This window comes from Sinocyclocheilus anshuiensis, unplaced genomic scaffold (assembly GCF_001515605.1).
Source record: "Sinocyclocheilus anshuiensis isolate Anshui unplaced genomic scaffold, SAMN03320099.WGS_v1.1 scaffold1299, whole genome shotgun sequence".
In the NCBI taxonomy this organism is placed as follows: Eukaryota; Metazoa; Chordata; class Actinopteri; order Cypriniformes; family Cyprinidae; genus Sinocyclocheilus; species Sinocyclocheilus anshuiensis.
In genome coordinates, this window is record NW_015538011.1 from 464,100 (window position 1) to 479,672 (window position 15,573).

Consider the following 15,573-nt stretch of genomic DNA (forward strand, 5'->3'; position numbering starts at 1 on the left):
TGTGACCTCATGTAAGTATACGTCAAGCACATGTTACTAATTTGGTGTTTTTGTCACCCCCAAAATGTCATTGAATCTACGTTGTGAATTCTGTGTGTCGTACAGGGGCTGCGTTCGGTCGACTGGTCGGCGAGAGCATGGCCGCCGTCTTCCCTGAAGGAATACACGCTGACAACACTGTATATCCCATAGTTCCCGGCGCATATGCAGTTGTAGGTGAGACCGTCGATTGTGCATGCCTTCTCACGGATGTCCATTTGTTTTCTTTCAAAAGCCATCAGTTTCAGCCCGTCGTGGCTATATCTTATTCACACACGTAATTGAACCTGCAGGGTGTTGTATGCAAGAGTCATACATTTTTCATTAACCCACACAGACCAACAGCCAAATTAGATCTTGCCTGTGGAGATGGCTTCAGCAGTAGCGCTGCATTGTGCAGCGGAGCAAAAAGCTTGTCAGGAGCACAATAGGAAATCAGATGGCTTGCGGCGGGTGACTGCTACTGTAATTTGATACGAGATGAAATGGTGATTCCCACAGGGGCGGCGGCTCTTTCTGGCGCAGTCACTCACACCGTGTCCACCGCCGTCAGTGCGATATATCACTCTCTCCTCCTCTTACCGGGACCTGCAGGAAGCTCTCATAACAGGCCAGCTTAAAACCCTGGCCTTGGTGGAGTCCAAAGGTGAGTCATATAAAACATCTGTAATAAAGGTATATTTTGCAAAAAAAAATCAGTTGTTCTGCATATGTCCTTCATACCACTATCACTATCTTATATTAGGAATTGTAAGACAAATTTTAGGCAGTTTTCTTCCCAAACTGTCTTTTTTCCCCATTTTGCTCAATATAGAAGAGTGATTCGGCTGAAATAACTCTGTAATATCAGCTTTTGATTGCTGAACCATTTTCGGCAAGAAATGCGCAGTGTTCAAAATGAGTTTTCAATGACTGATGCCAATATCTAGAGAGCAAAGTAGTGTGTGTGTGTGTGTGTGTGTGTGTGTGTGTGTGTGGTTGTCTGTTATATACTGTATAATACATACATTCATACAATTTCTTAAAAAAAATAAAAAGCAAACTTGCTGACCTAAAACTATACTGTATATTAAAATTATTTTCATTATTTTCATTACTTTCCAGAAAGGCTACATTAAACTGAACAAATGTGACAGTAAAGACATTTATAATGTTACAAAATATGGTCACACTTTATATTAGGTGGCCTTAACTACTATGTACTTACATCAAAAAATAAGTACAATGTACTTATTGTGTTCCTATTGTATTGCAAAACACTTTTGCTGCTATTGAGGTGGGATACGGGTAAGGTTAGGCACAGGTTTGGTGGTATGGGTAGGTTTAAGGGCGGGTTAAGGTGTAAGGGATGGGTCAACAGTGTAATTATAAATGTAATTACTGAAATTAATTACAGATGTAATTACATATAGGTATTTTTAAAAAATATAAGTACAATGTAAAAACATGTATGTACAACAGTAGTTAAGGCCACCTAATATAAAGTGGGACCCAAAATATTTCTATTTCAAGTTAATGCTGTTCTTTTGAACTTTCTATTCATCAAAAACGTATCCACAAAAATATTAAGCAGCACAGCTGTTTAATACAAAATGTTACTTGAGCACCAAATCAGTATATTAGACTGATTTCTGGATGATCATGTGATACTGAAGATTTTGAAATAATCTAAAGAGCTCCTGACCTACAGAAGAACATCTGACCGTTTGTACAAAGAGTCACATCATTTTAATTGTTTGATTTAGTGCAGAATCTGAAATATTTTGTATTCATTTTTTTAAAGCTTTTATTTGTTTTAACTTTTTTCAAAATCCTTGACATTTGTTTATATCAAGGTTTATATTTAGATTTTTTTTAAGAGTAAAATATGCTAATAGCGATTCTGAGTTAATATATTGCTTGACAACGAGAAGTGTACAGTTGTAGATGCCTGGGAAGTAGAGGTCTAATCGGGTCCTAAAATCTGTACCCGACCCGAATCACTTCTTGCCCGAACTCGACGTGCATACATTATTTTTTCAAAAAGAAAAACCCGACCCGAGACAGACCCGATGAAATTAGACCCGAGTCCGACCCGACCCGACTGCATTTATTTTCGAACCCGACTGGACCCGAACGTAAACGGCATTGACATGTGCACAGCCTGCAGCCATACAGCCAGTCAGGGAAATCCCGGCGTCCTGCTGATTGATTTGGCCGCTTCTCCATTACTTTAATTTATTTAACATGTATTTAATTTGGTTATTACTTTATATTATTGCCTGCCTGATGGATACAAGTTATTTGTGAGTTCGGCTTTCAGTTGTGACCAGTGGATTTGAAAAATAAACGTGATAGTTTGATAAAAATTTAATCGATAGCTTTTTATAGCTAATCTAAAGCATAACTCATGATCATAGCATAATTCATGGCTTCGCTAGTGTTGTCTGCAACCTAATCTCCAGCAAAAGGCTTCTGCACACAAAAAAAGAAAAGCCCTGCATGAATACGCAGCGTAATGAAGCGAGTGAATTTTCCTGATGGATGTCATATCTATAAGATGGATTTCTGTTGGCGAGGTTACAAACGTATGCTCCTTTTCTATGTGCGTTCCTCACTTAACGCGAACGTGCAAGTACACGTTCAGGATAGTTGAAAAGAATTCGGGTCTTATCGGGTCCATTTGAAAAAAAAAGCACATTTATTTTAAATTACCCGAGACCCGAGGCCGCTAATACCGAACCCGACTCGGACCTCGGGTTTTCCAAGTGGACCCGTGAAGACCTCTACTGGGAAGTAAATGAGCTTCTGAATGAATATGAAGAAACAGTTTAGTTTAGATGTTTGTATGATGCTTGAAAATGGAGAGCGTGCTAAAAAGAAAAATACAAGTATGTAAAAATGAGGCTGTAAATACTTTTTGATGTTTTGCTGATTTTAGTACAGTTTCTTTTCCAGACATTTTCTTGATGTTCCTAAATGAAAGCTCACAGTTGGAAATGTAATCCCACAATTCCACCTCATATCCTGTGACAGACACATTCTTTACCTTCTCCATCTCCTTTCCCACCCTCCCACAATTTCCCTTTGCTATCCCCCATTCCTCCAGCTATCCCGCTGTGTCTCTCTCACTTCTCTCTTTCTCTCTCTTTCTTTCTCTTTCTGGTCTCTCTGCTGTCTCCCTTGCCTGTGTCCCCACCTGGCTCCAGAGTCCATGATCCTGCTGGGCTCTACAGAGCGCTCCCAGCTTCAGTCCCTGCTCTCGCAGCAGCTCAGCCGAGCTCGCAGGCTGGAGTACTTGAGAGAACGTGCTCAGGACAATGGCACCCATGTGCCCACCTTCCCCCAAGACTCTCCCTCCAGGACTGGTCATGGCGTACGTTTCCTGGTATGAGAGAAGATGCTAGTGTTAATTACAATACAGGAATGAAAGGCATTTTTTCCCCATATAATTTTATATGGTCATTATAGAGATGAATCGGACATGGACTACCATTCAAAAGTTTGGGGTCAATACTTTTTTTAGTCACACTTTATTTTGAGGTCCAATTCTCACTCTTAACTAACTATCAACTATGACTTCTGCCTCAATAAACTCCTAATTACTAAGGTAGTTGTTAAGTTTAGGTATTGGGTAGGATTAAAGGATGCAGAATATAGTCATGCAGAATATGTGCTTTATAAGTAAATATATGTCTATTATTAACATATTAGCTGTTTATTAATATACTAATAAACAGCCAATATGTTAATAATAGACATGCTAATAAGTAACTAGTTAATAGTGAGAATTGGTCCCTATACTAAAATGTTACCCTAAAGTGTTAAACGTTTATTTAGTTATTTAATATTTTTATTCAGCAAGGACGCAGTGACCCCAGACTTTTGAACGGTAGTGTAGACTTGTGAAAATCTACGGTAGGTTAAAGGAATAGTTCCACCACAAATTAAAATTGTTCTCGCATGTTGTTCTAAGCCTGAATGCTATTTTTCTGTGAAACTGAAATCTCACATGCACTTTCAGATTGCACACGGTTTTAGATGCCAAAAAGCCATCAGGGATGCATTAATATTAGCATTATTTATGGCCACTAATGATAAGCCGATAATTATTTTCATGTTATGGACGGTAGCTGATAAATTCTTATCTGTAGTTTCTACATTGTGCTATATTTGTCTAAATCAAGTTAAAATGAAACACTAAAAGCTAAATTCAATCATATTAAATGCTACAAGTGAATTTAGGCATCACAGCATTCTAAAAATAATACAGTATAATAGTACATGAAAAATGGATATTCATTTAGATACTGTATTTGCTAAAGATTACTCGAAAAAGTGTTATTAAATTATTAGTATTTTTAAAGATTAAGTGAGTGTTAATGGACGGCATAGGTCATTTAAATGTTAAAATAAGCAAAGTGAGTATGAACAATTAAATATCCAACAATGCAGTAAATCCAAAAATATCAAACCAGTGTGGCACTGATATATCCTGCACCTCTGAAAGCAACTGAACATGCAAGATGAAGCATGAGATTTGAGAGCTGCAGCGAAGAGGCACATTTTCCATAATTAAAGACCTAAATTTCAGTCTGTGTAGTATGGCTTCTGAAGACTTGAAATATAGCAAATGAGGCACATGGACTCCTTTTATGGTTCTTTTATAGTGTTCATTGGTCATTATGAGCTTTCGTAGTACAAGACGAACTGCATAAACATTTCTTCTTCCATGTTGGGCTTGGAATGGGCTTGGAACAACACAGAGAAAGTAATAAATAATTTTGGTCACACTTTATTTTAAGGTCCTGTTCTCACTATTAACTAACTATTAACTACGACTTTTGCCTCAATAAACTTCTAATTATTACTGCTTATTGATAGTTAGTAAGGTAGTTGTTAATTTTAGGGATTTGGTAAGATTAAGGATGTAGAATATGGTCATGCCGAATAAGACATTAATATGTGCTTTATAAGTACTAATAAACAGCCAATATGCTATTAATATGCACTGTAAAATCCAATAGTTTACCTTACTTAGATATATTTAGTTATCTTTACTTAGTTGTTATACTTACTAGGTTTTATTAAGTTACAGCTACTTTCAAGGCAAATAAAACAATGTACTTACTGTTTTGAGTGACACTTAAAATATTCAAATAGCCACAAAGGAACCAATGACATTAATAAAGCAGTGAGAGGCAGCAGTGCACTAATATGTTGCTAATGTACAACATAACAACAGAAGAAGAAGAAAAGAAAACGAGTCTTAATAGACTTTTCACTCATTTCCTCCATGTCTGCAGTTATCTGTCACTAGTTGCATTCACTCGTTTCCCAAAGTCATCATGAATGTTGAATTTTCAATACAGATGAAATATTTGAGAGAACATCACATAAGCTAGCTTCATAAATTGATGTTGATTTTCCTAAAATATTTTTTTACATTTTTTTTTTAACTCTCCATTACAGTGATTAGCGTTCTCTTTGGTTGGGCACTTGGAACTTCGTTTGTATTATTATATTTTTTTTCCAGTTAATGCAGCAATGCAACATGAAATTGGAGTTATTTGACTTCAAGGGAAGAAAAGTAATAAATAGTTTTTTTTTTTTAAAGTGATCTGTCTTCAAATTAAATCATTAGTGTATTGTTTTGTGATTATTAATGAACTTTTACAATTTCATTGATTTTCATGAATACCTTGAGAAGCTTTTTATTTGGTTGATATAATCCTTTCATATTTGTGGTAATATGCTCAAGTCACACACAGACTTCAACATTCAGCACACGAATCACAACAATGGTAACAATTCAATTTCATTTATTTTTATTAATTGTAACAATAGACATTGTATTTGCTCTTTTTGTTGTGCTACTACTGACACAATACAGCAAATAAAATTGGAAAATAAAAACAACTACTGTAAAACAAAGCAATTGCATAATTTATTCATGCCGCAATGCACTCTGGGAGTCAGTAATTCTGAGTAGTAATGTTCCTCAGATCACAGATTCAATTAAGTTAACAAAACTTAAATGGCTTAAGTAAATTTCACTCAAGTTTATCAAGTAAACATTACTTAAATTTTTTAGGGCAACCAGCTTCCTCAAAATTTTTAAGTAAACTCAACTTATCCGGGTTTAGAGTGTGCTTGCTAATAAGCAACTAGTAAATAGTGAGAATTGGTCCCTATACTATATTTCTTTAATTATGTTCAATGTTAGTCTGACATAATTTTTGGAGTCTGTGTTTCCCATTTGTCTGTATTCCTCAAGAAGTATAAAGGATTGTCAGATCGCTGCGTCACAGTTTGCAGGTGTTTTTTTTTTCATGTTTCTGTTTCATCCCAAAGAATTCCGTCCCGGCAGGCTGTCATCTCTTAGTTCAGTAATACAGATGGGAGTACATGAAGCCTGTGTTAGTAATCAAACTTACTTATAAGTGGATCTGACAGACTGTTTTTCTCCAGATCTCCACTGAAGAGTCCTCCTACAGCCCCACACTGACTAACTCCCAGATCCCCCTCAAGTCTGCTCTGAAGACAGTGTCTGCAATCAGCAACACAGAGTCATTAAACAGTGTGTATATAACACTTACTCACACATGTGAACTCCTACTCATGTATGTTGTGTTGCGAACTGTCTGCGACCCCCTGGTATGCACCCATCTTGTGCTAATCTAATCAATCCTCTTCTGCAGGCTCTCCTAACCTATCTTCTGGGGAACCTGTGAAGGAGCTAGTAGAGGTACGATGGCTCTCTAGGGATTGTGGGTGATACGTGGCACTTATGTAGCTGTAGATTTTACAGGTGCCCAGAGACTGAATATGGGACGAGAGACACAAGAGGAACCATCTGCCAGACCAGCCTCACAATTAGCCTAAACATCTTGTTTGTAACTTTTTAATGTTTCAGTGCTCGTCTTAGGCTTTGTTCAGACAGGCAGTATCTTTTGGTGTATTCAGCTCACTTCTGTTTAGTTGTCTCCTGTTTAAACATTTTTGACAAATGTGACCCTGGACCACAAAACCAGTCTTAAGTCGCTGGGGTATATTTGTAGCCATAGCCAAAAATACATTGTATGGGTCAAAATTATTGATTTTTATTTTATGCCAAAAATCATTAGGATATTAAGTAAAGATCATGTTCCATGAAAATATTTTGTAAGTTTCCTACTGTAAATATATTAAAACTTAATTTTTGTTTAGTAATATGCATTGCTAAGAACTTCATTTGGACAATTTTAAAGGCGATTTTGTCTATATTTAGATTTTTTTGCACCCTCAGATTCCAGATTTTCAAATAGTTGTATCTCCGCCAAATATTGTCCTATCATAACAAACCATACATCAATGGAAAGCTTATTTATTCATCTTTCAGATGATGTATAAATCTCAATTTCGAAAAATTTACCCTTATGACTGGTTTTGTGGTCCAGGGTCACAAATGTGATTCAAAGCACATAAATATGTGGATAAAAAATCAATGTTTGATTCCAGCCTGATCGGTCAAATCATATTTCATGTATTTTTATTCAGCATTTATGCTGCAGAATATCTGAATTCACTCACATGTGTACACTCACATGTGTAGTTTACTATTGAATGCTGGCGGATTTACCACAACCTTCTTAAGAAAGAACTTAAGAAATAAAAAAAGATAAATTCTGAGAAGTTTGTAAGAATATTCCTGAATGCATTTTTTTTTTTAATTCTAAAGAGGTTCTCAAATATCTTATTTTTTCATGTGTTATATGATTAAATGGCAGTTCTTGCCGAAGACTTAGCACTCAGAGTCATGTTTTTCATAATGTGTCATACATTTTAAATAGATTTTTTTAATTCTACCTAACTTTAAAAGGTAAATTTTTTCTAAATATTCTTTTCCGGAATTCAGATTCTTCTTAAGTTTTGTCTTTAAAATAATCTAAAACAGATTCTTAGGAAATGTTTTTGGGAATATAAAATATTCTTAGAGAAAACAGCAGTTCAGCAGAATTTAGTACTTATAGAATGTTTTATGAACCCAGCCCCAGACTTGAAAAACAAATAGGATTTAAGTGCCGTGTGAACAAAGCCTTAGTCTGTTTCTTTGGAGTTTCACCTCATGTTCAAGTAGACTCCCACAGGACTTCTCTTATCAAGCGATATCTGTTGACCAGCGTAAAGTGAGCGTTCTGTCATTAACATAGGATTTCGGCTGCTGTATTTATTTGTTACACACCCCTTTCTGCCTTTCTCTTCGGAGGACCGATGACTCTAACAGTGTCCCTTGATAATAGTCAATGCTGAAGGTGCAGCTGTTGAGGGAGCGTTGCGTTAGAGTTACATTAACGCTTTATGCTCCTCCCTTTTCTATCTGTTCTGTCTGAAAGAGCAATGCTGGCCCCAAGGCTCCTAAGAGGAGCAGGAGGCCCAAGCGTGTGAAGATACCCATGGCGGTAAGAACGCAGCCGCAGGGACTCGTTCCGCTCGCCCACAACACGCATCATCGGGGGTGGCAGTGGCACAGCCAATAGGGCCTTTACTCAAGAGGCCTTATTGCGTTCTGCCTGTGTGCTGTATTGATACTTCCCCTCTAGGGAACAGGGAACACGCTGACTCATGAGATGAATCATGCCATGTTATGAAGTGTATATTTATCTCTCATGGGATGAGTGCGTTTGTGTGACGCATGGTTTGGTTGTGCAGTTGTCAAGATTCCGAACAGGCCCCAAATGTTTGTAAACCTACAGGCAGACGTCAGGGGATGTTGCAGTTGGACCCGTTTCTTTTGAACAAAGCTTTGCAAAGTTGATTCAAGTCCAATTTTGAACTGGAGCCTTAAACTCTCCAATCAAATTAAAAACCTTTTGAAAAGCTATTCCCTGTCTTAGTTCTTTATTGCCTTGGTAATGGCATCCAATCTACCTCACCCTCCCCTGGGCTGCGTTTAATGTATTGCTTAAGCTTGCTAATGCTTAGTAAAGCTTGAGCCGCTTCGGTAGATTACATTAGTATGTGTAGCTTGTCTTGTGAACTGAGTGAATTGCATGACCGTTTGTGAGGACAAGAACGTATGAAAGGGACATTTGCGCATTTCTGTGTCTAATTGTGTGGCTTGATGTTTTTTAGGATACACCTGATGTTGAAGATGACATGTCAACAGCAGAGGTATATTAAATACTATACTTACCCTTAATTATGTTATATTTGTATCGTGATTCTTGTAGTGAGTCACACATTCTGAGGTATTTTCCATATCATTGTAAATAAAGTGTGTTCTAGAATATAAAGAGGAGTTTGAAAGTCTGATTCTGGGATTCAGAATCTTATTTAAACTCGGAAAAGAACAATTTCAGAATTCTGAAACCTTCAAAAGATCCTGTTCCATTTCTAGGTGTCTAATCAGATAAGTAAATGCGTGACATTGATCATATGACTCTTTGTACATAAGGTCCGAAGTTCTTGCTTCCACTGAAGCTCAAGATGTTCTTTGCTAGACCACCAAAATGTTTTGTTGCTTATCTTTTTCACTTGTCACTTAACCTAAGTTTAGGCGCCTGTTTAGGACACTCAGTTACAGAGCTAGTTCTGTAGCTTCTTAAAGGGGTGGTTCATTCAAAAATCAAAATGCTATCATGATTTACTCCTTTCATTCCTGAAAGTCTGACTGACTTTCTTCTGATGAACCCAAAAGGAGAAGTCATGAAGAATGCTCACAGCCTCACACTGTTCTCCTCCATATAAATGATAGCTTTTATGAGGAACAGACTGAAATTTAAGACATTATTCACTGAAAATTTGACCTTGAAAATCACACTTGACAGGCATAGTCAATACTCACTGTCACTGTATGAAAAAGAGCATAGTATTCTGCAGTAAATATCTTCTTTTGTGTTAGACTAAAGGAAGAAAGTCATACAGGGTTGAAATGACATTGGGGTGAGCAAATGATGACTTAGCATTTTTGCTTGAATTATCTCTTTAATATTTAATGGACTGCTTATGGACAGGATTGTCTTATGATCTTGCATAAATAGTATAAAACCTATTAATTGCCCCTGTCAGTTTACATTAAATTTGTTTTTGGAACTTTTAATAGTTTTACCTTTTTTAAAAAAATGTATTTTTCAGATGGCAGAGTGGGAGGAGCAACAGTTGGATGAGGCTGTTAATTTCAACAACTGTAAAATAGACCCTGCACCCTTTCAACTGGTGGAACGGACATCTTTGCATAAGGTAAAAGATTTGCTGTATCTGCCAAGCACAGAGCGCTGCAGTGATGACGTATTTTTGTATGTTTACTTCACCCTAGTTCCCTTGACAAAAACCCAATAGGATTTTTCCATTGGCTTTTGGGTTATTGCAGAAAATAAGCTCTGTGGCCAACAAACCTTTATGATTCTTACACATTTTGTTCAAGTTAATCTTCACAAATTAACACAAGTTTTATGAATTTTGAAGCCTAAATACAATCCCCAGAAATTAAAAGCTAAATGTAGGCTGTAAACAAAATACGCCACAGTCACATGACTTCAATGTCACTAACCATTAAGCTTCTGACAACTCTTTCAGTATTTATTTATTTTTTTAATTCCCTGAAAGTTTAAGTTGTCAGTGGGTTGCAAGAGTGTGATTATTTAATACAATGAGGCTGTAAAACAAGACTAGTGAGTAGACAATCTCTGTAGTCCCATTAAGTATTACTGATGTATTTTACAGTATGTCATAGAATAAAGTGTGAAAAATATCCTGAGCATTCAAAAAACATTGACTTGTCTTGGGGAAAATGAAGTAAAGGAAACGGAAGTGCAAAAATGCTTGTTTCTGGGTTTAGGCCTACAAAAATATGTCATCCCTACAGCAATCTATTATTCGGCCATATAAAATGACAAAAGAAAGATCATAAAAGTAGTGCAAATCATTTGTACGATATTTTCTGAAGCCGCATGGCAGATTTTTGTTAGGAACAGACTGTATTGTAAGCTATATAAAGTCATATGGAAAAGGTAACACAGGTTAGGGACCAATTCTCACTATTAACTAGTTTCTGATTAGCATGCATATTACCAGCATATTGGCTGTTTATTAGTACTTGTAAAGCACATATTAATGCCTTATTCTGCATGACCATATTTTAGATTCCTTACCCTACCCCATACCTAAACTTAACAACTACCTTACTAACTATTACTAAGAAGCAATTTATAAGGTTATTAAGGCAAATGTTGTAGTTAATAGTTAGTTAATAGTGAGAAATGGTCCCCAAACTAAAGTGTGACAGGCCAGTTTTATTATCATCTTTAATGAAACATGAATGTCAGTCCTTATCACTGTTCCTTTTGTTCAGACACACACCATTTTCTCACTACTTGGTCTGGATCATGCCTATGTCACCAGCACCGGACGTCTAGTAGGAGTGGTCTCTCTAAAGGAGGTGTGTGATTGTATTCTTTTACTAGCTCTTCTTTATAGCAGAAAAACACATTTAAAAAAAATGTCTGTTTATAGTTGCGTAAGGCCATCGAGGGCTCTGTAACTGTGACCGGAGTGAAAGTCCGTCCCCCGCTGGCCAGCTTCCGTGACAGCGGCAACAACAGCAGCGTCTCAGAGGTCACTGAGCTCCACAAGCTCTGGAGTCATAACAGGAGCCTGTTGTTGCCACGGGAACCTAACCTCCCCGACCTGGATGACCAAACGGAGCAGCCGTCCGAGGGCAGCTTCGTGAACGAGACCGAGTGCACAGAGCTGTCCAGTCAGAACAGCCCATTACACACAGACGACCAATCAGAGCTGGCCTACGCCGAGGCCACTCCCCAAGAGGAGCACCTAACGCAGCTCCCCTGTGACTGTACCCACCCTCTGGAGGACGGAGGCTCAGAGGTCGTCGGCGAGCATTGCCCAGCTCCGATCAAGGAAGCGGTGAGCGAGGGAATCCCCTCGCCACCAGAGGGTCAGCAGGAATGACAGCTGCTTGCGGTCGGTAACACACACTCCATTTACACCATAAGCGGGATTGTGAAGTCAGGTTGAGGAGAAACTGGAGGAAGTCTTTAAGCAGTGAAGCACACTCTCTGCTCCGCACTAATCAAATCATCCCTAATCGCTGGTCCTGCCTTTACATGAAACACGCCGTGTGTGTTTGTATGTGTGGGATGTCATAGATACGCACTGCAGTATGAGTGCCGCGTGGCTTGACGTGTTTGACGATGGCTCATGAGCGATCGTCTGTTTGTACTTGTGTATTTGTCATAAATTTCGGTGTCTGTTGATTTGTGGCTTCATAGCGCATTTCTGTGTTGATTTATGTTGATGAAATTCATTTTAAGAAGTTTATTTTCGATGATGTCACGGCGGGTTTTCATCATAAACGTGTTTGTTCGTTGATTTGTGGCTTCATGGCGCGCGTGTGTGTGTTTCTTCGTCCTCGTGCAAGCGATAGAGTGTGCATAAGAAAAGCTGAGTGTGTGTGCGAGAGTGACTCCTAGCCAACGCACCCATCTGGTGCCGACACTTTAAATCCAAATAAAATGGTCTCTGAGAGCCAAACTACAATTTTGCTCTAAATATAGCCCTTAATAGCCCACACTGCAAGGAAACATGGAGAGAAAGAGCGGGGGGAAAGAAGGGGAACGGGTGGGCAAAAGAGGACACAGAAGACATGGAGAGAACAAAAACATGATGCAAAATGAGCGAAAAACAGGAAGGATACATGAACATGAGTCATGGAAAGGCAGGAGAATGAATGGGAGAGTGGGGTAAACTGTGCCGCTTTTTACTTAGGTCGTCAACTAGATAAGAAGAAATAAGCAATCAGGGAAATGAATATGCCTGATTATATTTCAGAATACATAGGGGCACAGAAATATGACTTTTTAAGAAAAATGGTCGAGTGACACGACTTACCCCACATTAGGGGAAATATGTGTTATGAATGTTGAGCCATTAGGGAATATTTTAACTATTTATTTCAGGTAAAATATGAACATTTAATGAACATGAATCTTATTTCAAAGTCTTATTTTGATGCACAATATTCACATTTTCATAAGCCAACTAGAAAAATCCAGTGCATTTGCATTTTATGATATGATATGATACGAGTATTTGTTTTTTTCCTGCATTTGGAGGCAAAACTCATCCTCACTATGTGCCACTGTCACATTTTACCCTGAAGCACCTGACACACTTTACCCAAAAGCAAAAATTTTGGGGAAAACAAAATATTCATTTCTAATTCATTGCTAAATGTATTTATTTATTCATGATGTGATGTGATTTGATTTGATAATACATAGCATCTTTGGCATGGATACATTTGTTTTGACATCAAACTCATTTTACCTGCCATGCAGAAAATTTACATTGACATGCATTTTTTTTAACACAAAAAAAATTGCTTATGTGAATCACAGGCAGCTGAATACAATGGCCATTTTTTTAAAACATGGTCATTTGACAAAAATCATCCAGTTTGCTAGATTACAGGGGTGGCACATCTTACCCCACTCTCCCCTCCAAAACCAACAGTGACTCATAAAGAGGAGTTTCCAACCAGGGTAGTTTTGAAGCACATTGTAATTATCATTCAAACAAAACACAGCAATACACAAGCGTTTTCCATACTGACAGCATGGGGGGAAAAATTAAATGTGAAAAATGCTTTAACAAATCGTCGTTGAGCACACCATTTGGATGGTGTTGCCTGTAATTACGAGTAATGATATCCCACATTATGTAGGCACGTTAAGCATGCGCAGATCTGTATCAGGACCAGTGGGTAGCATAGCTGCCTGGCCATTTAAAATATATTAAAGCATCTTCCTTAGAAGCTCAAAATACTCTGAGACTCCACGTGGAGAAACGGAGCCTCTTAAATTCTTAATTATATGCATGAACCCCGATGCAATCATTTGCATGCTCACACACTCGCATAAACAATACGCATCATATTGCTTTCCAGCCAGCTTAAATACAGCCATTTAAAAAGACTGCATAGGCCTGTTTCATGTTACCTCATCGGGTTTACTTGCATGGCCTTTTGCTTTTTAATTCAAGGCCAGATTTGTTCAGAAATCCAGAGCACAATATTTTTCGCACATGCTCACAACACGTCACAGACTATGATGACAGTTTAGATTGAGTGAAGTTTTCGACTGTGGTAGAACCGCAAGAACCAGCCTTTGTATAAATACCATTGCAGGGAGTTTGTGGTCACTGTGCAGATCTCATCCAGCAATCATCAAAGTATTAAAATGTAATTCATTACAATGATGGATTCTGTGTACCTGCAATCTGAATTGTTTTACACATGCGCAAAGCTTTTAACATTTGATTTTGAGCTGTCAACTGTGCAATAACGTCGTATGAGAATTACTGCTTGCCAAATAGGGTTATTTTACTGAACACTGGCCCTATTGCTACAGTGCATATAATTTTGAAACTGTTTGCAATAATGCACATCATGAATAGGACATGTACTGGAACAAACGGACAAGTCTGTTTGCAGTTAATATTTTTAAATGCCTTCAGATTTCGTTTTCACAACTTACAACGTGTTTACTGGACCTCGGCGGTGGAGTTTTCACAAGTTTGAGCCTGAGGATGATGTAATGTTCTGTTTGCATCAAAACTGTGGCTGAACGACGCTATGCAGTATGGTCAAGAACAGCACAACTACCCCAGACACAGCCTAAGCAGAGCTAAACGGAGAATGAGTTACGTTTCTTTTTCTTGTGCACTGCAGAATTGGGAGGCTACGGGTTTGATTTAAACGAATCAAGGCAAGTGGACCAAAACCATAACCGTGAAGACTGACTTCCTGACACAGCCTTTTCTCATTTTCTCAGAAACGGCTGTTATGAGTTCTGCGAGCCACTAGAGCGAAATTCATCTGGCTGCACTAATCAGCTGTTTTATTAACGTTTGTTATGAAAGCAAATCCTGATGTGGGACAGGAATAACTTAAAAGGGTTAGTTCACCCAAAAATGAAAATTAGGCTGTGTTTTACTCACCCCCGAGGCATCCTAGGTGTATATGACTTTCTTCTTTCAGACGAATCCAGTCGGAGTTAGATAAAAAATTGTCCTGGCTATTCCAAGCTCTATCATTGCAGTCAGCGGGTGTTGCAGTGCTTCAGTCCCAAAGAAGTGAAATAAAAAGCGCCCATCCATAAAAAAAAAGTGTTTCACACGGCTCTGGGGGGTGAACAAAGGCCTCCTGTAGCGAATCGATGCGCTTTTGTAAGAAAAATATCTATATTCAAAACGTAATAATCCCTTTAATCTAGCTTGCGCTCACTGTTGTAAACGGAAGCAGTTCCGTGCGGATGACGTATGAGTTCAGCTTTGTGCATGCGCCGCTCAGAAGTGACGAACGCGGAAGCGCAGGGGAGAGATCAAAACAAAACACTTATTAAATCACTTATTAGAAGTACAAAACTAGGATTTGTAAAGAAGAATGTCTGAGGATTTTGATATAAGCCAAGAGGAGACTGGTTTTCCTTTGCTAAAGTAAGGAAACTTTGCTTCCTTTGCTCCTGTTAACAAACGTTGGTTTTCACGAGACTCACC

General features: G+C 38.1%; 1 protein-coding gene across 1 annotated transcript in view; it reads left to right on the forward strand.

The window, feature by feature from the left end:
- Positions 1 to 15,015, forward strand: part of LOC107677884 (chloride channel protein 2-like) — a 53,499-nt gene extending 38,484 nt beyond the window's left edge. Inside the window, exons 15-24 of the mRNA XM_016472954.1 lie at positions 106 to 216; positions 541 to 593; positions 3,005 to 3,406; positions 6,490 to 6,598; positions 6,720 to 6,766; positions 8,394 to 8,459; positions 9,133 to 9,171; positions 10,135 to 10,239; positions 11,351 to 11,437; positions 11,512 to 15,015. Coding sequence (XP_016328440.1) covers positions 106 to 216; positions 541 to 593; positions 3,005 to 3,406; positions 6,490 to 6,598; positions 6,720 to 6,766; positions 8,394 to 8,459; positions 9,133 to 9,171; positions 10,135 to 10,239; positions 11,351 to 11,437; positions 11,512 to 11,967 — 1,475 coding nt within the window. The 3' untranslated portion in view covers positions 11,968 to 15,015. The remainder of the gene's footprint in view (positions 1 to 105; positions 217 to 540; positions 594 to 3,004; positions 3,407 to 6,489; positions 6,599 to 6,719; positions 6,767 to 8,393; positions 8,460 to 9,132; positions 9,172 to 10,134; positions 10,240 to 11,350; positions 11,438 to 11,511) is intronic.
- The last annotated feature ends 558 nt before the right edge of the window (positions 15,016 to 15,573 follow it).